At 37.0% G+C, this 22446-nt stretch overlaps 1 protein-coding gene across 1 annotated transcript in view; it reads right to left on the reverse strand.

The window, feature by feature from the left end:
* LOC150097366 (kanadaptin) overlaps positions 1 to 17754 on the reverse strand; it is a 221472-nt gene extending 203718 nt beyond the window's left edge. Inside the window, exon 1 of the mRNA XM_090407155.1 lies at positions 16810 to 17754. Within this exon, the coding sequence (XP_090263281.1) occupies positions 16810 to 17227 (418 nt within the window). The 5' untranslated portion in view covers positions 17228 to 17754. The remainder of the gene's footprint in view (positions 1 to 16809) is intronic.
* Between the last annotated feature and the right edge of the window lie 4692 nt (positions 17755 to 22446).

Below are 22446 nucleotides of genomic sequence, written 5' to 3' on the forward strand. Positions count from 1 at the left end.
AAATGCATTCGACAAAGGAGATTGTATATACTTAGATTTTGCAAAAGATGGAATTAGATGCTCGATTAGTGAGTTAGATAGGTGACTGGCTGTCAAGAAAGGTGTGTGTATATATATATATATATATATATATATATATATATATATATATATATATATATATATATATATGGGGTTACAGTATCCAAAAGAGGAAAGTCACTTGTGGTGCCACAGGGTTCTGTTTTGGGGGCCATTATTGTTTAACATGTGTATTAACCTCTCTACTGGCCGTGGTCGATGAAATAGTGAGACCAAATTGCACTTCTTCTCCATGTTACTCAATAGGTGTTAAGAATCGTATCCAGATTTTGCTGGATACGATTCTGGACGTCATGACCAGTTGAGGTGTTAATGATATTAGGGAGGGTTTAAATGAAGATATGTGTGTGCATAATGTGAAACCAGGGAGAATGATGAGGAGTCAAACAAATCTGTGGTCTTACAGGAGGAGTTGAATAGACTGTATGAGGGTGCAAGTGAGTGAGTGGAACTGTCAGTTCAATGTTACAAACTGTAAAGTGCCCACTTTACACTTTGTTCCAATATATGAGAGATCTAGAATTGGTGAGATAGGGACCTGAAGTTTACAGATCACAATGCACAAGTAGTGAAGTCATCACATCATGTTATCGAAATGATGTAGAATAACGAGGTTATAATTCCTTTGTATAAGTCCTTGATCAGGTCTCATATGGATTACTATGTACAGAATTAGTCATTTGGTTTTTGCGGGGAAGAAAAATACATTACAAAAGGGTTCTCCCCCACTCTCCTCCTCCTCTAGTCAATTTCTTTATGGAAAATTTTAAAAATATGTCCTCGACTAAGATACATTGATGATAAGATGATGAAACATTAGACTCTTTCCTGCTCCACCTCCTTAGCCATCACTCCAGAATCCAGTTCATAACAATTAAACACCAGCATAGAAAAAGAAAATAATAATAGCCTGCCTTTTCTAGATATTCTAATCACACATTGTCCCAATGACACCCTTTTTTTTCTCAGTTTACATAAAACCCTTTGGTTCTGAATGCCTAAACGGTAAAAAGTGTAGGTCTACCGGTGAGCGTAAATTAGGACATAAAACCCACCCACCCACCCACCCAGATAGATACATAGATAAACTTTCCCATCATCCCCTTTCTCACTTATTGTTTTGAGTTTTGTATGTGTTTATACAATTTTTAGATTATATCTTTAATCAGGGGGTAGGCAACTGGTGGCCACATGCGGCCCAAAAGTGCATTTTGGCAGCCCATAAAAGGTCGACCAACTTACATGGCATGTGGCCTGTATATTGAATTATTTAAATAATACATTTTATAATATGAATAAATTAAAAATAATTTTATACCTATACTTCGTGATATCGCCATGCAACTTGGCATGAGTCAACCTTGTGAGGCATCATGAGTGGGGGATAACAAAGGCAACTTCATCCGATGACAACTGAGATTTTAGCACACATTAAAGAATACATTTTCATAAGAAAATGTCCAAAAATTTTATTGATGCTTACCAAAAAAAAGCAGGAAGACATACATATTATGATGCATAAACCTATATTACTTTGTTTTTATGTGATAATAATTTTTCACTGAGTTTCATTTTCATTCTTGTTTTATATCTTGTACTTTAAATATTTCTGTATTTTTTAAGATTAATATAATAAAAATTGATAAAATAAGTATTTTTTTTTTACTCACTATTTTCACTTAATTAAACAATTGCAGTCTGATTATTAAAAATAAAAGTTGAGTGTGGCCTGCAATTCTGAAAAGGTTGCCGACCACTGCTTTACATTATACAATTGTTGTGTCGTTATATATGCAAATTCACTTAAGTCATAATTTTTAAACATACTAATCAATTGCTCTAAGTACAGACCTGAATTTTTGGTCCTATCTCCTTTTTGGGCATAAACACATTTATATTATTTAATGACTTTGCCAGTTTATGCCTTATAATAATAAAATGCACTATTCAGGGAGATATTTCCAATAACCCAAATATGTAACTACCTGTTAACTCCCTCAGTCAGTTGTGGTCAAATATCTCAACTTAACATTACCCTCCCACAACAAGTTCGTATTTTTAGAGTCAGGCAAGATCCAGTTTGGAAAAAGAACATGTTTATTCTACAACTTTAAAATACACTATACAATTATGTAAATTCACTCTTGTTAAGATTACAATCATACATATATACTAAGTTAGGAAAGCTAGTTTCTTCCAGGGTTGTCCCATGCATGCAAAATCTTATATCTAGTAAATTGCCTAAAATTGGATTGTCGTTAACACAATTCACTCATAACAATTCCTTCAAATAATTCTGGGGAAATCCGTCATATTAACATTAAAATTTAGGTTCACAATTCCTTCTTTCTGCAATTTTGTCAAACTCCTCTTAACAATCTCAATGTCAGGCTATAGCCTAATGGAACAATTACTTAAAAGTTCACCAGTTGATATTGTTCTGCTTTATCAAGTTTCTTGCATCTAAATTCTTCACTCACACACAGGCTTCCAAAACACAAATAATAAAACGTCTACATTACCTTCATTAGAGTTTGGAATGGGTCTGCTGGCTGATAATGTTGTGGAAGTACCTGAGGTTTGATTCCTTGTTTGGATAACGTGCGGCGTTATATTTCTGCTAAGTGGCTATCCTCGATACGCACAATGACTACCTTCGTCATCTGAGGACTTCATGGGAACATCGACGATTCAGCACCAGCTTGTAATGAAAGCTTTGGCTGTGCCACGCTGGAACTCCGTCCGTAATTTCATGGACTGCCCGATTCAAACTTCTTGCTGCCACGCATCCTTGCCCGCCGTTCTGCCTGGAAACCGTCACCTCGATTTTCTCTGTATGACCATGAAATCCCGGAAAAGAAAAGGCCTTATTCCTCTTCCTGCAATCCCTTATATTACGCATCACATAGTGCCCCCTATCTCCTCCTGAAACATCTTGTGCAGCGCTATGTTAGTCTCGATCTCCGAATGATGTCAGCACTTTTTTCTGTAGCAGGAATCACGGGATTGTTATTATGCACACCTGTTCCTAGTATCACAGAGCCTCAGGCGCTTACACTAACACGTACCAAACCTTTGGACCCACTCTTACATTTAGCTCAGTAGAATATTTAAGTTAATTTCAGTTATACTGTACAATACTAAATCTTGATTTACAATTCATAAAAAAACTTCTAAATAACATAATATAATTCCAAATCTGTTATGCATCTTTACAATTTTATAAACCGATACTTTCTAAGTGTTTATATTTTATTATCTTAATATTTCCCACCTTAGACACAATATTATTTGATTTTGACTAAATGCAAGTATTTTCTACTACTAACAATTCAGTTTGCTAAGTTGTGCTTGTTAAAATCTGAATGATTTGCTGAAATGAAGTCACAAGACCATTCAGAGTTCAACACAACATCATCAAGCATACAATCTTTGATGATGTCTCTGTGACAGAGATGAAACATGGTATCTAATAAACTTATATGTTATTGTTCCTCTGTGCTGTATTCATTCCATTAAACCTAATAATGAGTGATTTTCTGAACATCTCTAAACATTTCAGTCTGGATACTGTTTTAGTTACTCATTGCTTCTGAAGAGTTTCTTCATTATTGTAGAGATCCAGAAACCAAATATGTTCACAAACTAGGTGTGGTCTGTTCAAGATGCTGTACACAGAATGTAATTACCTAATAATCTCTACTTATCAGTAACCTCCTTATCATAGAGTAATTTCAAATGAAATAATCAGGGATGCTAAAGCTGTATAATTTTGGTTTCTGATGAAATCAAGATACGTTGTCATTATATCCTTGTGACAAAGTAACTTACTTTGTTAAATGAAAGAAAATATTTTTTTTTTTTTAAGTGATGAGTATGCAGATTTTTCGACCAAAAAATGAATATGACAAATGATAACTACCACTAGGTTTAATAGGTCATGATAATATAGATACACTGGTGTGCAAAACCAAAGGATGAACACTATTTCTGAATATTACAACTGCAAATTTAGATGAATCAGTTTCTGGCAATTTGTATGATGATTTCAATAGAAAGTGGGTACACATACAAATTTTCAAATCGCATGGGATCACGTGATAGCATCCATCAGGATAAAAGGCAAAGCACAAAGTGAATTGTGTTTGAGGGAAGCTCTTTTTGTGAAGGAATAAAGGTGCAAACTTCGATGTCTTATCCAAGACATCACATCATCTAGATGATTTCATGCAGGAAAGAATTATTGGAAAGCTTGAAAAAGACCACAGAATTACTGATATTGCCAGAGAGTTTGGAAACTCACACAGTGTTGTATCCAGGCTCTAGGCAGCATTTCAAACCAATGGAATGTGTTCCAGATTATTACCAATTATATATTTGGTTTAATCCTTTATCCAAGTGTAAGCAAACAAAGTTTGCGCCTGAAGTTATTTCAGGACAGGGGCAACTCATGGAAAAAGTGGTATATCCCACAATGCAAAGCACATCTCCTTGTGGACATATATAATGCTATGCATTTAGGGAAGGGTCACTCCACCCCACTGATGAGACCTCAATAAAGGTCGAAACTGGTCTGGGTAGTGACCCTTCCCTTAATGCATAGCATTATACATGTCCACAAGGAGATGTGCTTTGCATTATGGAATACTAAGGCAAGTGATGAAAAGTTATACCACCTTTGCTACGAGTTGCCCCAGTCATGAAAATACTTCAGGCGCAAACTTTGTTTGCTTACACTTGGATAAAGGATTAAACCAAACATATAATTGGTAGCATAGCCAAGTGAAAAAACTTCCATCAATGTGTTCCAGATGTTTATTAAGAGGTTGCCCTCTCACTACCAGAGCATAAAGACAGATTTTTGGTTATAACAGCAAACATCTGATGCACCATGGCAAGTCAGCTCCATTCAGACACAGGTAAAATGGATATCTCGACAAATCGTGGCAAGAAATCTGTGACAAATAGGCCTATACGTTCAAAGGTAGTCTGCATCCCTTTATCTACAGCTCATCGTAGAGCACATTTTCAGTGGTGTTGTATCCATAAAAATTGGACAAGACAATTGTTGTACATTGAAATCTACAAGGAAACTGGATAAAAAATGTATTCGAGTAATACAATTCTTTTTTTTCCTCTTATATGTACAAGTACAAGTATATATAAAAGAAATTATTTATTAAAAAATCCTAATATACTCTTTACAGATTCTAGATGATAGTTGATCTGGCATGAAATGGTACTCCTTATGATCAAAAAAATGTTCTTAAAAGGGATAGATATGGTGGTACTGGAAATCATGGTGTGGTGAGGCATTATGCTTAATGAACAAACTGAGCTACAAGTGCTGGAATGACTGGTGAATGATATTGCAATGAAGTTCTTCAATGCATGTTTGATTGTTCCATGGGGCTGTGGGTGAAGAATTCATTTTATGAATGACAATGCCACGACACATTGTACACAATCAGTGGAGATCCTTCTGGAGACCAAGGATATTAATCAAATAAAGAGGCCAGCACACTCAGCAGATCTAACCCCCACAGAACATGTTTGGGAAGCAATAGGGAGATGCATTGCTACTCGAAATTCCTCTCTCTCTCTCAAAAAAAAAAACCTTATCCTTCTTGCTGTAAAGGAGGAGCACGCCAGTTTGCCATAAGAACTCCTGAATCACTTGGTGCTAAGCATGATACAACGTTGTGAGAGCAGCATCGCAATTCAGGGTAGACATATTCCATACTGAAATGTTTCTTTGCATAGTTTTCTGTAAGTACTGTATATTAATTCCTTAACTACATCCTTAGGAAATTTGTAACTTTTGTCAAAAACATACTGCAATTTAATTTGCATGAAATTTATCATTTTTTGTAATATAATTTATTAGTACACAGGAAATAAATTGATGTCCACATTTGGCTGTAGTCATGAAATTTTTTCATATACAGGTAAAAATGTAGTTCATCCTTAGCTTTTGGACACCAGCGTAGTTAAATCAACTAATTTTGCTACATATGATAGTGGCTTCTTCTGGGCTAAGAAGAATAAAAAAAAAAATACAATAAACAGTAAACATGAACTGTTACATAACTAAAACCAAACATGTATGAACTGTTGCACAAAAGTAAAAAAAAACAGAAACACATGGAGTGTGGAAGCTGGTAAGGGTCAGTCATTGTTCAATAGATATGCATGACAGTTGGCAGAAAAGTTTAAGTTTGACATGTAAAAAGATCAAATAAGTGATTTCCAAATATCACAAAATCATTCCTTGGTTTCTGTTAAGTGTGCCTGTTGTGAATGCATAACCATTAGGCCAGGGTTTCTCAAACTTTTTCTACGACGGAACACTTGACAAATACTGAAATTTTCAAGGAACACCTTGTTTATTTTGTAATGTATTAATTAATAATCAATTGGTAATTTAGCTGATTTTAGTATTAATTAATTAAACATTAATTAAAGCATCAATTAACCATCATTCAATTAATTTGTGCTTATTTTCTTTGACATATCCTATTCTGATCACCAAATATATTTATACTCAACTCTATAATATAAAATGATAAGCCTTTTTTTTGTAACGTTTTTGTGTGACGTTTTTTTGTCAAGTTATTTGAAATGTTTTGAAACTCAGGGCTACCCTGAGTGTCGAGTCATCAGAATTCAAGAAGAACAGGCCTACCAGTCCAGAACTCAGGGGTTGGCACCGTATGCGCCAGGGGGGGGGGGACTTTCGAGTCTTCAAAATTCGAGTCATCTGAATTTAAAGAGAACCAGCCTACCAGTCTGGAACTCAGGGGGATTGGTCGCCATATGCGCCAGTACCCCCCCTGGCGAGTCATCAGAATTCAAGGAGAACTGGCCTACCAGTCCGGAACTCAGGGGGATTGGGCACCATATGTGCCAGGGGGTGGTACTCCCCCTTTCGAGTCATCAGAATTCAAGGAGAACTGGCCTACCAGTCCGAAACTAGGGGTTGGGTGCTGTAGGTGCTAGAGCCCCCCCCAGTATTATTATAAGTACTTACGAGTGAATGCAGACTTTTTTTCTCCTGTGTGACGGTAGTTTTACCCTCCTTTTGTACATCCTGGAGATCTTTCTAGGCTTGAGGTGAATGACTCACTATCTGTTCCGTCACAAACACCTTCAATAAGAGATTTCTTAGTACCAAAATTAAACAAAAGTGCCTTGTCTCTTATTCATATTAGAATTTAAATCTGTATTCCTATTACTTTTAAAAAAATCACGGCACTCCGGTTTCAGAACAAGCACTTACACACTGTAATACGAATTACACACTGAATACTTTCTTTGCAACACTTGCGAAGAAAGTATTCAGTATTAATAGATTTGAGAACCGGATACAGACTATTGATCTTCAATTTCAGTGGGTTGGGGGGAAAATTCAGTGGGAAAATTTTCTTTACACTTCCTTGCTGATTGGTCACTGACATTTGCAACACAGATGTTATTTCGTTCAGTTTTGAGAACATGCCGCCCATTGTTGTAATCGGCCTGCAGGCAATTTTTATAATCGGTTATAAACGGCAGTTTATGACCACTTCTCTTTCTCGATTGTTGAAAGATTTCGATGTGTGAAAATTAACGATAATTCATGAATGTTCCCCGTTTAAAAATATGCCGGTTGGTCACTTACATTTGCTACACAGATGTCATTTCCTTCAGTTTTGAGAACAGAGGATATGCCCACCATTGTTATAATCCGCCTGCAGGCAATTTTTATGACCCGTCATAAATAGCGGTATTCCCTTTCCCAAATGTTGAAAGGTTTCAATGTGTGAAAATTAACAATACACAGATGATATTAGGCATTCTGGGTCTGAGCTTTTCGACATATTCACGAATATTATTCTCCTCAGAATATTTCTACTATGAAATATTTATTCATGAAAAATGCTTAGAAAACTAAAATGACAAATTCCAGACTTCTCACGGAACACCTATTCACCTTCCACAGAACACAGTTTGAGAAACCCTGTTGTAGGCAATGAAGTTGTTTTCTATATAAGGCATCGAGCTCTTGTCCCATTCAATATTGTGGTGAGGGTGGGAGAAGTGGAAAGCTAGGCCTGAGCTGTCTTCTCTGTTGTTATTAATGTCTCCAATATGCGCTTTTTGTCTAATTTCAAAACTTTTAGATGTTTGCCCTACGTAAGCAAGGCTACAAGAACATGGAATATTGTAAATTTCAGGATGTTTGTTGAAAGGGTTGTGGTCCTTAGGTGAACGTAACAAAGCTTATATAGTCACAGTGGGCTCGAAAGCCACTTTTATGTCATGAGATTTCAGGATATTGGCGATTTTGATAAAAAGTTTGTCAATATAAGGAATGGAAACAGAGGCTCTGTAGCAAATGTCAGGGATCTGTTGTGGAGCCGGAGTAGAGAATAACATTCTTTGTACTATTTTCTTAGAATATCCATTGCTCACCAATAGTTGGAGAAGCGAATGTGATTCTTCTTTTAGTGTTTCTTCATCTTCTGTAACAGAGATCTTTTCAATGTATGTATAATACCTAATTTTTGCAATAAATGGTGCAATGAAGAGAAATGTAGGTAATGACCTGTATGAGTGGGCTTATGGTATATGCTAAGAGAGAAGCTTTTTTCAAAATTAGGAAAAGTAACTTTCCTTCATTTTCAAGTTCTGAAATGAATTTAATTTTATGATGAAAGGAGTTAATAGATGAAAGAAAATCATGTAACTCAGCCACACTGTGTTTCCAGATTATAAATGTCATCTACATATCTCCACCAAAATGACTGATTTGGATTTGTAGATAGCAGGAAATCTTTTTCAAAGTTTTCCCTGAAATAATATGGTGAGGCACCATTTGGGGCCTCATCATATTATTTTCTGCAGTTATTTCTGTCTATCCTGGGATCTCTTAATCAAGTGGAGAACAAAGAATTAGTCTATTTTATATTATCTATCCTGGCAATTCTAGGTCACATCCAGTTTTTTTTTTTTTTTTAATGATAATATTTTCTTGTGTTGCTCTGGAGATAAAGCAGATTTTCCTTGTCATTTGTCATGTGTGCAGTGTATGGTACCTTCAAAAGTTTTCTGTAACACTTCATCTCGAAGGCCAACAACTTTTTCTCATTTCCCCTTAGCAATGTCCAATTCTTACATAAATAGTAAGACAGAGTTAATCAGGATGTCAATGAAACAGGGCTATATTTTATTGTCCTTCCAAAGTGGCTATAACCTCTGAAGGGCAAAATGCACACTTTAATATCATGTTTGGACCAGTTATCTTTGTGTTGTACACTGCTCAGGTAAGTGAATCTTTCTACTTATTCGAATTTTTCATCATTAACTAAAATTTTCATAGGTTCTTTGCCTGAAGATATTGTTTCTAATTTGTTAATCCATAATTGTTGAGACTTAAAAATATCTTTAATTCTTCAGAATCAATGTCGTTGGCAAATCTAAGGTTATTGAGTTTTTTGCCACCAACAGTAATTCCAATACTGCTGTTTTCCAAGGCTAAAGTTTATTATATATTCAAAGTATAGGTTTAAAAACATCAGCAAAAGTAATGCAGCACACCACTGATTTCTATGACCATTTCTGAAGTACTGTAAAGTTTTAATTGGGTGTATTATTTTATCTATACCATAGTGGGTCAGTATTCTCCACAATGCCTCTTGCCATACTGAATTGAAAGTTGTCTGTATAACTAACTATAAAATTATGGCACAGTGTTTTTATTAAGGTCAACATATTTTTCTCCAATGAGAAATATGATTAGAAATAGAAATGTAAATATGATTTCTTGTACTTGTCATATCATCATCATCATTCCTGATATGTATCCTCAGGGACTGGAAAGAATATTATACAAGTACTACATGAAAAGGTTATATAATTACTAACTTCCTATTAACAATTTTCTTCCATGTCACGACTCCATATTATCAGATTTTATATTTGTCTTCTAAGACACTTCTTACTCTATTAATCCACTAGATCCTTCCTAAAATCCTTGTTTTTTTTAATATGATACTGCCACTGATGCCATCTGCTCAGTCCTCTAATCTTTCTCATGACTCTCATATCTGTGATCTCCGGTCATTGATCAAGTGTTTTATTTCTAACCCAGCTTTCATATTAAAATTGGTTTGAATTACTGTCTTATATACAGCTAGTTTTCTGACTAATTAAAATCCTATTATTGTTATTATTAACATCTGGCCTAAATGGAGTCAGAGACTCATTGTAAAAAGTACACACTATCGCACACAAAGCTCATCCAACTGTGCCTTTAACTGATATATTGTATCTACATTCACAACACATACAGGTAATGCATTCCACTCGCCAACTGCTCTCCATGTAAAGAACCTTCTCACTCCTCTGCTCACACCTCCTTATACAGTTTCCAGAGACAGCCTCTTATTCTATCCCCTCCTCTCCCATTCTGTGAAAAATTTCTTCCATGCCAACCTAATAACAACCTCTAACTTATATGTTTTAATCATCCTCCTCCCCCCCCCCTCCCTCCTCCTCTTTGCAAGGAATTGCAATTTATATTGTTTCAATCTTTTTTCATACTCCACATTCCAAAGATCACTGACCACCTTTGTGAATCTTCTCTGGACCCTTTCTAACATATTCTCATCACCATGAACACCTGGTGACCAAATTTGTGAAAATAATCCATATGATACCTTATCAAGGCCTTATACAATGGAATCATAATCTCTTTTATTTCTGCATGTCAGGGTCCTCTGCATCATTGCCATTACCTGATGCAATGATGTCACAACTTGAGATGTGGCCCCTAAATTTCAGGTCCTTGTCCACCACAACTCCCAGATATCTCATCTCCTCTACTTCCTTTAAAGTTTATCCACCTAATGTATATTTTGCATATCCTTGTTGCTTACCAAATTTCAAAACCTTACACTTTGCAACACTGAACTGACATTTCCACTTACCTGCCCATTCATGCAATTTATTCAAGTCTTCCTGTAAGGCCATAACATCTGTTTGACTCTGCATTGTTTTCCCCAATTTTGCATCATCTGCATATTACTAGTTATACCCATCCCAATATCATTAATACACTAGTGAGTGACCCTCCTCTTTCAGGATACTGCACTCCTATATACAACTTTCTGATATCTATCTGACAGCCAGTCACCGATCCAACTCAGAAGTCTGTTATCATCCAATCCCATCTGTTTCAATTTAACAGCTTGTCGTGTGGCAGTCTATCAAAAGCTTTTGCAAAATCTAATTCTGGAAAAATCACTTCAACATCCTCCATTCCTGTAAGTCACTTGCACCTGGGCACAAGTGACTTACAGGACAATGAACTCGGCCTGGAGGAAATTGTGGCCAGACTGTGTAGCAGACAGAGACATTGAGGCTGAGCATGTTGCCCTTGTCGATGATATTGTGTCTCTGGGCAAAAGCATGGCATTGGAAGTTGACAATGCTGATGTGGAGGATCACAGGAATGAGCTCACCACGGAAAAGCTGGAACACCTTCAGAAAGAGCAGCAAAAGACAGAGGTGGAGGAAATGTCTTCAGACACAGTGGAAGGGATTGAGGATGTTCCTAGTTTTTTGATCAAAGAAATGTGTGCGAAATGGGATGAGGTGCAAAGTTTTGTGGCAAGATATCATCCTCACAAAGCTGTAGCAAACCGCATCATAAACCATTTCAATGACAGTGCCATGTCTCACTTAAGAAACATTTTAAAATGCAGGCAAAAACAAATGTCATTGGACAGGTTTTTAGTGAGACAGAGGCCCAGTGTGTCTCAAGCAGAGTCGAGTGGTGCCAAGAGACAGAAAAGAGAAAGAGGAAAAAACCAGAAGGACAGTAACCTGATGTTTTTATGGAAGGGGACTCCCCTTACTCACCTCCTTCCACTTATGCCATCAACTCTCCTCCATATGTGTAGTTAAAGTAAAGTTAAATTTTCGTTTTTATTTTATCTATTTATTGTGTTTATTCTTTTTATGTAAGATTTTATGCATTTCATTATGTTTGTATATGATTTTATGCATGAAGTACTGTTGTAAAGGTTTAAATAAACAATCATCGGGGGTTCGGGAATGGATTAATCCATTTTACATTAATTCTTATGGGAAAATGGTTTCAGTTTTCGAACAATTCGATTTCTGAACAGCTTTCGGGAACGAATTAAGTTCGACAACCGAGGTTCCGCTGTACTTGTCACATCTGTTGTGTTATATTTTCATTTGTACTATTTTTTCAGTGTTAATAAATTTCAAATAAAAAAATATTCTATTTTCTCCAATCTGAAGCTTCTCACCAGCTAGCAAAATCTACTTGTTTGTGGATTGTGCACACCTTGAGATCACCAGTGGCATGCTAAAGATTTATGAAAGAGCAATAGTATAAATCAATGGATTCCTGTTGATCTCATTCCACTGTGCAGAGGAGACAGACAGTGGATGTCGTCTGCTGAGTCCTTTACTCTTCTCCATAGCAGTGTAACTTCTGCAAAAGCTTCAGGAATGTGAAATTATAAGAGGTTTCTCGCCCTCTGCTTTCCCAATAGATAAAAAAAAATATATATATTTATGGATGACATCATTACAAACACTTTAAGAGATTCAGATTTATCTGTACATTTTTGAACCTAACAGAAATGTTTAGTTACAATAGTTTTCACAGTTACACTTTATTATTATGATGATTTAGGACCTCTAGAGAGTCACAAGACTCATCATGCCGCAGACCCACCCCAGAACACTTATAGTCTATCATACCACTCCTTGAGCCTATTGACTGTTCGTACTCTCACCACTCTGTCAGGTAATGCATTCCGTGGTTCAACCACCCTCCATGCAAAGAAATCACTCCTAATCCTCTAGCTCTCGACTTCCTTTTGAATTCTCTGAGTGTTAATTTTGTGTCAGAGGTCACTTCAAAACACCTTTGAAACAGTGCTTTGGTGTAGAGTTTCTTAAAGTTCGAAATGACCTGCTGGTCCATGGAGTGAATTAGAGAAGTTGTGTTAGGGAGCAGGAACGTCACTGCGATAAAATCAGACTCCTCCACTAACTCGTCCTCCAAGCCTGGAGGGTGAGCAGGAGCATTGTCCATCACAAGAAAGCATTTAATTAGCAAATTTTTTTCTTGAAGGTATTTTCTCAGACTAAAAGACTTCATGGATCCACTCAAACAATTGCCTGGTTACCCAAGCCCTACTATTAGCCCTCCACATAACAGGCAATTTACTTTTCATTATGTTATTTTTCTTAAACACCCTCGGATTCTCAGAGTGGTACACAAGCAACGGCTTGACCTTGAAGTCCCCACTTGCATTTCCACATAGCAAAAGAGTCAGCCTGTCCTTCATCGGCTTGTGTCCTGGTAATGCATTTTCCTCCTGAGTGATGTAGGTCCTCTTTGGCAATTTTTTCCAAAATAGGCTGGTTTCATCAGTTGAACACTTGTTGGGTAAGAAAACCTCAGCCTTTACATAGTCACTAAATTCTTGCACATATTTATCAGCAGCTTCTTGGTTCGAACTCGCAGCCTTCCCATGGCTAACCACACTATGTATGCTGCATTTCCACTTAAATTTCTCGAACCACCCTCTACTAGCTTTGAACACATCAGTATCAGCACTCGTACCAGGGTTTTTCTTTAACAGGTCATCATGTAATCGCCTCACTTTGTCACAAATTATAGCCTCAGAAACACTATCAGCAACTAACTGTTTCTCGTTTATCCAAATCAGCAACAATTTTTCCACTTCTTCAATCATCTGCGATCTTTGTTTAGTAAGAACTTTCACTCCTCTTGCAACATCAGCTCTCTTGATCGCCTCTTTATTTTTGAGTATTGTACATATCGTTGATTTCACCATACAGAACTGCATAGCAAGATATTCAAGACATGAACGCCATTTTCATGTTTGGATATGATTTCTTTTTTCATCTCTATCATGGTTCTAACGACTTTTCTTTTCACTTTGCTGCTATCACTATTCTTCTGCAGCCCCATGGTGGCTTAATTAACAATAATTTATGAAAAAAAAAAAAAAAGAATAAGAAAACTCTGTGCAAATTCGAGCAGGTGTCTGCACTGAACGAATTCTGCTGCATAACTGACGCTTTCCTACCTTACAGCTCAACACCAAAGCACGTGGTTGCCGTTTGCCTGTTCAGGAACCGAGGCATTTTTTGTTCGGGAACCGAATTGTTCGCGAACAGAGGCATTCGAAAACAGAGGTTCCACTGTATTTAGAACAATACAAGTGACAATAATATAGTAAAATCATGCTCTGCACCCACAGAATGATGTGGATCAGTTATACATAGCCAGGAAAAGTAGAGGACAGTCTTTTGCAAGTGAAGCAAACAGCAGTAGAAGAAGAAGAAAAGCGAGTGTTGAATGATTACATCAAGAAAAGGACAGAAAAAGATCTTAATTTAAGTGTACAAAGAAAAAGTTGCAAATGTAGTAGATTCAAAATAGCAGTATAAGGAAAAAGAAATGCCAAAAGTTCAGAAGGTTGAAAAATAAGCTACTCCCTGGTCAATATTTAAAAGATATTGAAGGGAAAGTTAGCAGTTGCTTAACTTGGCAATGAATTCAGCAAGGCAACATCAAGAAAGAGACAGGTGGTCTGATACTCTACTCAAGAACAAGCACTACAAATGAATGCCATAAAAGTGAAGATTGAAAAGATCTGTAACGATAGCAAAATGACAACTATGCAGAGTGGGCCATCTAATTAAAGACAATATGATTGGACAGCAAAGGTTCTACACTGCCGCTTGTACAGGAAATGTGGTTTCCTAACTTACAAAATCCCTTGGAAACACACAGCTGTAAAAGTTATTGACAATGAAAATGCCAAGATTTTATGGGCAAATTTAGACAGATAGACATCTTGAACATAATAAGCCAGACATCAATGTACTCGAACAACAATGTGTGCAGTTTATTGATGTGGCAATACCAGTGGATAGCAGAGTAGAAGAAAAGGTGCATAAAAAATTGACCAAACATCTTCTTCTTCTTCTCTTCTTTTTCAACCTTTTGGTTCCGTCCACTGCTGGACGAAAATCTCCCCAATGATTTTCCAGACCACTCGGTTTTCTGCCTCTCCCATCCATCTCACTCCTGCAATTTGTTCCAGTTCACCCCTCCACCTTCTTCTGGGTCTTCCACTTTGTCTTGCTCCATCCATTGGTCTCCACTCTGTTGTTTTTCTAGTCCATTTCCCATCACTGCATCTGGCAATATGGCTAGCCCACCTCCACTTAGCCTGTTTAATGTATTTTACAATATCCATGACACCTGAGATCTTATCCGGGTATAATCTTCCTATCTCTTAAAGTTATTTTTAGCATACTTCTCTCAATGCGATGTTGTGTTGGTCTCAGCTTTTTGTTTAGGGCTTCTGTTAAAGTTCATGTTTCTCCTTCGTATGTTAGGACAGGAAGTATGCACTGGTTGAAAGTATGCAAAGGATGAACTATATGATGCTATAGCTATTTCCTATATCTAATTCCATCCACAACTGGAAGAAAAACATGCCCTTCAGCTGTAAAAAAAGACCCAAGATTAATTCTTGATGTGAGAGGAATCTTTATGTGAAATTTTTTCCTCCTAAAAATCATGGGTTTTACCTGCAATAGATATGGCAAATCTTCTGGAGAACTCATGAATAAGAGATGGTGTGGTGTATGTGACAGTGGATTATACAGAGCAGTGTTCTCCGCAGAAATTTTTACCAGCTGGGTGGAATGAAGCATTAGCCAGGCATACAAAAATTTTGAATGAGTTAAGAAAGACCCTTTTTCATAACAAATTAAAATAGTAATTTTATTAGAAATTGCTTAAAATGAGGATAATACTTTATATAGTAATTATAACAAACAAAACTATGAATTTTCTTATTTTCTCATTAAGTAATGAAAAAACCTGTAATGCTCACGGCTTAAAATTCTATACATTAATTCTTCTCTTCCTCTTAGAAGCCCAGTTGTCAGCTTTTTCTTTTGCTTTTTCGTAATTAAAATCTGTTGGATCTGGTCCCTCCAGTGAAATCAGCATCAGATTATTTAGAGTGTTCTGACCGATGCGATTCCTCATACAGGTTTTTATCCTTTTTAATGCAGAGAAACCCTTTCACATTCAGCTGTGCTCAGAGGTATGGCCAGTCCAACAGCAGCTAATTTTGCTAAATTTGGAAATTTAGCAAAATTTCAGCAGTATTTGTCTTGGATCTAGATTTTTGTATGACTGTCCTATGGCTTGCAATGCAAGAAATCGAGCTGGTCTCCGGTTCGATTTCTCATCACTATTAATTAAAAAAAAGTCTTAAATTATTTTTCCATTCTTGCTCATTATTTAGCCATGTCAACTCACAACATTAATTAGCCAGGCGGTCAGTAAAACCAGCCGGGCGGTTTGTACATTCAAAAGGTCCTGGGGAGAACATAGTAGTCTTAGCGGCTGCAAGATGATATAACTTGAATGGTGGATTATGTAGTACATAGGTGGTGAAGTGTGCCCTTTCATGATGAGGCCTTGGACTGCTTGAAGGTATCACATAATAGTAAAAACATGCAAAATGACTACAGGAAAAAACAATTAAGAGACACACTGGCCTCATTGCCAATCAACCATCCATACCTAGTAAACAAAATAAACACATACAAAACTTTTGTGAATTTTCTTTTTGAAACAAACCTTACCTTTCGAATTCTCTTCATCCTCCACTGCACGATACTGAAGAACGGCATGATATCTTGAAACTGACGGGTGTTTCATCACAGCATCGCAACTACTCAATCGTCCAAATAAAACGCGAGATTTTTCTGTAAGATCAACTTCCTCAACAACAACTCCATTTTTCAAAACTTCAAAATTATACTGGCATTCTGGTTTGCCACTCCACGAAGGTTCGGTATAAGGTATAGGACCAGTCTGCTCAACATTTTTTTCAGTGTCCTGCAATTCCTCCATGCAGTTTTCAATAGACTTTTTTTTTCTTTCAGGCAGCACTATTTTGCTATTGTCTTTTAGATATTTTTGCCCTTCCGTATTAGAGGAGTCTACAACTGGAGTCCTAAATACGTGATCGCCAGTAGCATCCGAAGTTTCGTGTTGCATCTTTTAACCCTTCACAAAAACAAATCTGGAAAATATCAAACCACTGTAAACCGATGCACCCTGTAAATATTTAGTAACACGTTCAGAGCATGAAATATAATTTTAAAAACACACACACCGCCGAACAGGAATTTTGTTACAACTATGATATATACCAAGATTTAATCACAAGCAAGAACTTTGATGATACACAACTCATAATATTCGGCGTTTTTATAATTCATGGAGTCCCGAGAAAACATTTTTTTTTTTTTTTAAACCTACAGGAACACTATCAAACATCCATGACATTAAGTACTTTACGCCATCCCATGCGATAAATTGGTACTAGGCATGGAATACAAAATAGTTCTAAGCAATGACAGTCTACATGTGATCATCAATATTATTATTATGATTATTTATATGGGTCCTCCATGGAGTCAAAAGACTCATTGCGGGAGACTCACTTTATTCATTAACACAATACCTATCACACATCTTTTTCAAACCTATTCTGAGATATCATTGAATGTAAGCAGTAGCGGGAAAAAGTTCGAGGATGTAGCTAAGGGAGTAAGGGGAGTTGAGGGTACAGCTAAGTGCTTGAACGGTAACGGTAAGACAAGGGCGAAAATGGGCGATGAGTTATGGGTGAGCGGTGTTGATTGGTAGCACAACGTGCACAGTGGCAGCGAGTTAGGGATAGTAAGTGGTAAAAGAGCCGGTGGCGATGAGCAGTGGATAGCGGACGTGCAAGGTAGTTAAAATGCGATTTGCATAAATGGCACTGAAACACTAATTGAAGATAAAGAAAAGGCAAAAGATTAAACGCATGCGGAATAAACTGAGGAGAATTATGAATTTACATGGTGAGGAAAAATGGGACGAAAGATTTGAAAGAAATATCGAATGATTTGACAGTGACAATGTAAGCAAATTAGGTGGTGTGAGTGAAAGTGTGCACAATGTCTATTTTCAGGGAGGTATAATGGATAGGGTGATTGTTGCATTGGATAAGAGGAGGGGGACTCGGACAAAAGAGTTGGTAGTGGTAGTTGGAACGAATGATTTGACTGGTAACAAGAAGAATGCAAGGATGAATGGCATGAGGTTGATGAAGAGAGTGAAAGGTACCAGGGCAGTAGGTAAGGGAATCAGCGTCTTACCCAGCTATGGCTATGATGAGTTGAGAAGGCGAGCGAGGATTATGAATGACATGCCAACAGAGTTGTGTGAAGAAAAAGGAATTCATTTTGCGAATGTGTGAGATGAGTTTGAGGGACGGATAGACCAGTATAAAAGAGATGGGCCACATCTGAATGGATTTCGTGTGAGTTATTTGGAAAAACGTTTGCTGCAAGAGAGAAAATCACTGAAGCAAATGAAAGACATGAGGAAGACAGAGCTTTTGTGGAAGAGCAGCAGTGTAAGGTAGGCAAGTTTGTGAATGGAGAGGTGAGTGGCACGTGTGAAGATAATAAGAGAGAAGAAACACAGAGTGGACAGGGAAACGGGGGAGGTCAAGGTGGGCAGGGACACAGTGCAATGAAAGTGTTGTAGATGATGGTTTGCAGGATAATGTGTGAGTGCGCAAAATGGATTAAGACAGATAAGGATGTCAGGATGACATTTAGATCTGGGGGGGGAAGTATTATCAGTGATAATAGAGAGAATTGGATGGAGGATGTGGAGGAGTCATATCAGAAAAGTGGCGTGAGTGGGACATGTAATAGAAACCGAAATGAGGTGGCGTGTATGTTTACAAATGCTAGAAGTACTGGAAACAAAGCGAATGAAATTGTAGCATTGATAGAATTTATTCAGCCAAAAATTATTGGCATAATGAGACATGGGTGAACGAAGATGATATTCTGAAAGGAATAGACATTGAGAGATATGTAGTCTTTAGTGAAAACAAACAAAACAAAAAGAAAGGAGGAGTGTTATTGATGATGACAGAGGAGTTGTGCTCATCTAGGATAGAGATTCAAGGAACAAATAATAACGGTGTTTTTGAAATAGTATGGTGTGAAGTGGAGGTGGACAAGATGAAATGTTTAGTAGGGTGTTGCTATAGACCTGGTATATGTGGAAGGCAGTAGGACGAAATGTTTAGATAAATAGGTCTGGCTAATAAGAAAAGAGTGATCTTTATCAATGATATCAATTATGGTAATATACACAGGAATGAAGAGACAACATCAGGAACCAAAGATAATGATTTTCTTAAATTTTAAGAGTAACCATCTTAAGCAGTATATGATGAAAGCCACACGTGGATTGAGGGGCTTGGATTTGATTATCTTATCAGAAGATAAATGAAGGGGAACATCTTTCTGCAGTTGGTGAAAGTGACCATGAAGTGATCACTTGGATGGTTGCCAGCCATATAAGGACCCTTGTGAGAAAGGGTTCTATGTAGAACTAATAGGTGGATGATTATGGCAAACTCAGGTAGCTGCTTAAAGCAATATCATAGAATGAGGAATCGATGTTGCTATAGACAATAATAGATAGAAAATCAATGCTCCTTTGTCTCGACTCGGTAAATATCTGGAAGAGACAATGACTGAGTGTATTCCAAAGGTCAGGAGTTTATATAAGGTGGAGTAAAATCGATGTCTAAAGAGCTGAAAGATGCAATCTGGAAGAAAAAAGACATTGTGGAAGCCACACAAGTTGAGTGGAGATAATTCCCTGGCAGACAGAAACGAATTACCTGGGTGTGATTCTCGACAAAAAGCTATATTTCAACCAACACATCAAGTCTGCATGCGCAAAGGCATCTAAAGCCATAGCTCAGATCTTTCCGCTAATTAATAGAAATAGCAAGCTCAGCAACAGAATCAAATTGCAACTATACCAGATGACGATTCATCCTATAATCACCTATGCCTCTACTGCCTGGAGCCACACCTCTAATACTAACATTATCAAAATACAGCGAGTGCAGAACAAGTGCTTGAGAATGACACTGAACTCCCCGGGGTATGTTAGAAACAATCAACTCCATAGAGACACAAATATTCCCTATATTTTCTCTTTTCTACAATCCTTAGCATCCAAGTTTTTCATAAAGACGTCTACACATCCCAACGATTTGGTTCAGCAAGCTGCAGCATATGAGGCAACGGACATATTCAAATATAGAAGACCAAAAGCTATATTAGCCTCCTATAACGATGCATAATCTCCATGCCCATTCAGGGCGAACAAACTGCTCGTAAATTTTACCCTCACTGTAACCACTACAGATAGCAGGGAATATGAAAAGCATTTTGCTTCACCACTAAAGACATAAATGACAATTGTCAATTCAACCTTGGTATTTAGGGACTAGCTACTAACTGAGAAGACCTCAAAAAAGGTTGAAACCAGTCTGGGTAGTGATCCCATCCATAATGTATTGCAGTATACATCTCTTAGTAAGATGTGCTTTACATTATGTAAAATACCAAGAATAGTGATCAGAGCTTTATCCACCTTAAAAATGAGTTGCCCTTGTGTTGCACCACCTTTAGACTTGAACTACGTACGTTCTGGCGCAAACTTAACTGTCTGCTTACTTGGGATTAGAGTAAAATAACCAAGTTTATAATATATATATATATATATATATATATATATATATATATATATATATATATATATATATTATAAATTTTTCTATTTCTAAGCCTTTTTTCGACCAGTTCCCGAGTTAGTCGATCTCTGGCACGGGGAAGCGGGTTTTTCCTCCCGGAAACTCGGGTTTTTCGTCCTGTAAACTCAAGAAAATCGACCGTATAACCCACATTATTTCAGACATTAAATATATTATATTAGGGTTAGTAATTATTAAGGTCAAGTAATTATTATGGGGGATTTTAACTTTGGGGACATAGATTGAGGGAAGGAATGGTCACAAGGAACAAAGGAAATGGAGTTTATACAATTGTTAAGAGATAATTACCTGAGACAGCATGTGATGGAAGGGACAAGAGATTCTAGAGTGTTAGATCTGGTCCTAACATCGGAGAACATATCAATAAGTAATTTAGTTACAATGTCTCCACTTGGGGAAAGCGATCATGTGGTCTTGACCTGGGAGATTGAAATACGTACTGAATATTCTATTAAGAATGGGTATATGTGGAATTACAAGGCTGGTGATTATGGCAAGCTGAGAAGTCAGCTTTTAGCTGTATTATGGCATGAGAAATTCAAGGGGAGAGATGTTGATGGTGCGTGGGAGATTCTCAAGGAGTATTTGAAGAAAGCTGTATCAGACTGTATTCCCAGAGTCAGAAGGAGAAATCAAGTAGAAGTAAAATGGATGACTAATACTATTAAACAAGAGTTGCAGTAAAGAAAAGGTTGTGGAAGACATATAAAGAAAAAGGTGATGAGCGTTCCAATGAGCAATATAAGGTATAGGCAAAGAGAGTAACCTGTATGGTAAGGAAAGCCAAAGCTAATAATGAGAGGAAGCTAGTTGATGAATCCAAAAGAAACCCTAAAGAGTTCTTTCGCTATAATAAAGTAAAAGGTAGAATATCCATGGAAAGATTACTTTAAAAAGTGTTGATGGTAAGGAAATTACTGAAGCTAATCAAATAGTTGAGTTGCTTAGTGATCATTTCGCAAAAGTGTACCATCTTCGTAGTGATAGTGCAGTGTCAGATGTGCCATTGACTGATGAGAGTATAGAGATAGATGAAATTGAGGTGCTTAATATATTAAAGAACCTTAATGCTAACACTGCCATTGGGTTAGATGGCATATCGGCCCATGTGTTACGAGAATGTGCAAGAGAATTAGCAACTCCTCTAATCAGGATGTTTAATTTAAGCCTCAGTTCTGGTAAAGTGCCAATAGAGTGGAAAGAGGGGAAAAATAGTTCCATTGTACAAGGAGGCTCTAAGACTGATGTTGCAAATTATAGACCAATCAATATATCTGGAGTGGTGGTTAAGATTTTGGAGAAATTAGTTAAAATTAGAATTCAGGACTGGGTGGACAGCAATATGATACTTTATAAGGGGCAACATGGTTTTGTGAAAGGTAGGTCTTGTCTAAGTAATTTGCTTACGTTCTATAATAAAGTAACAGTGGAGTTGGATAAAGGAAATCCTTACTCAGTGATACTGCTTGACTTTGCAATGGCTTTTGACAGGATTCCACATGGAACTCTGTTACATAAATTAGAGCAAATGGGTTTCGATCCGAAGATGGTGATTTGGATTGAAGGATGGCTG

This window comes from Typopeltis vanoorti, chromosome 17 (genome assembly GCF_054136105.1).
Source record: "Typopeltis vanoorti isolate ZY-2024b chromosome 17, IOZ_Tvanoo_1.0, whole genome shotgun sequence".
In the NCBI taxonomy this organism is placed as follows: Eukaryota; Metazoa; Arthropoda; class Arachnida; order Uropygi; family Thelyphonidae; genus Typopeltis; species Typopeltis vanoorti.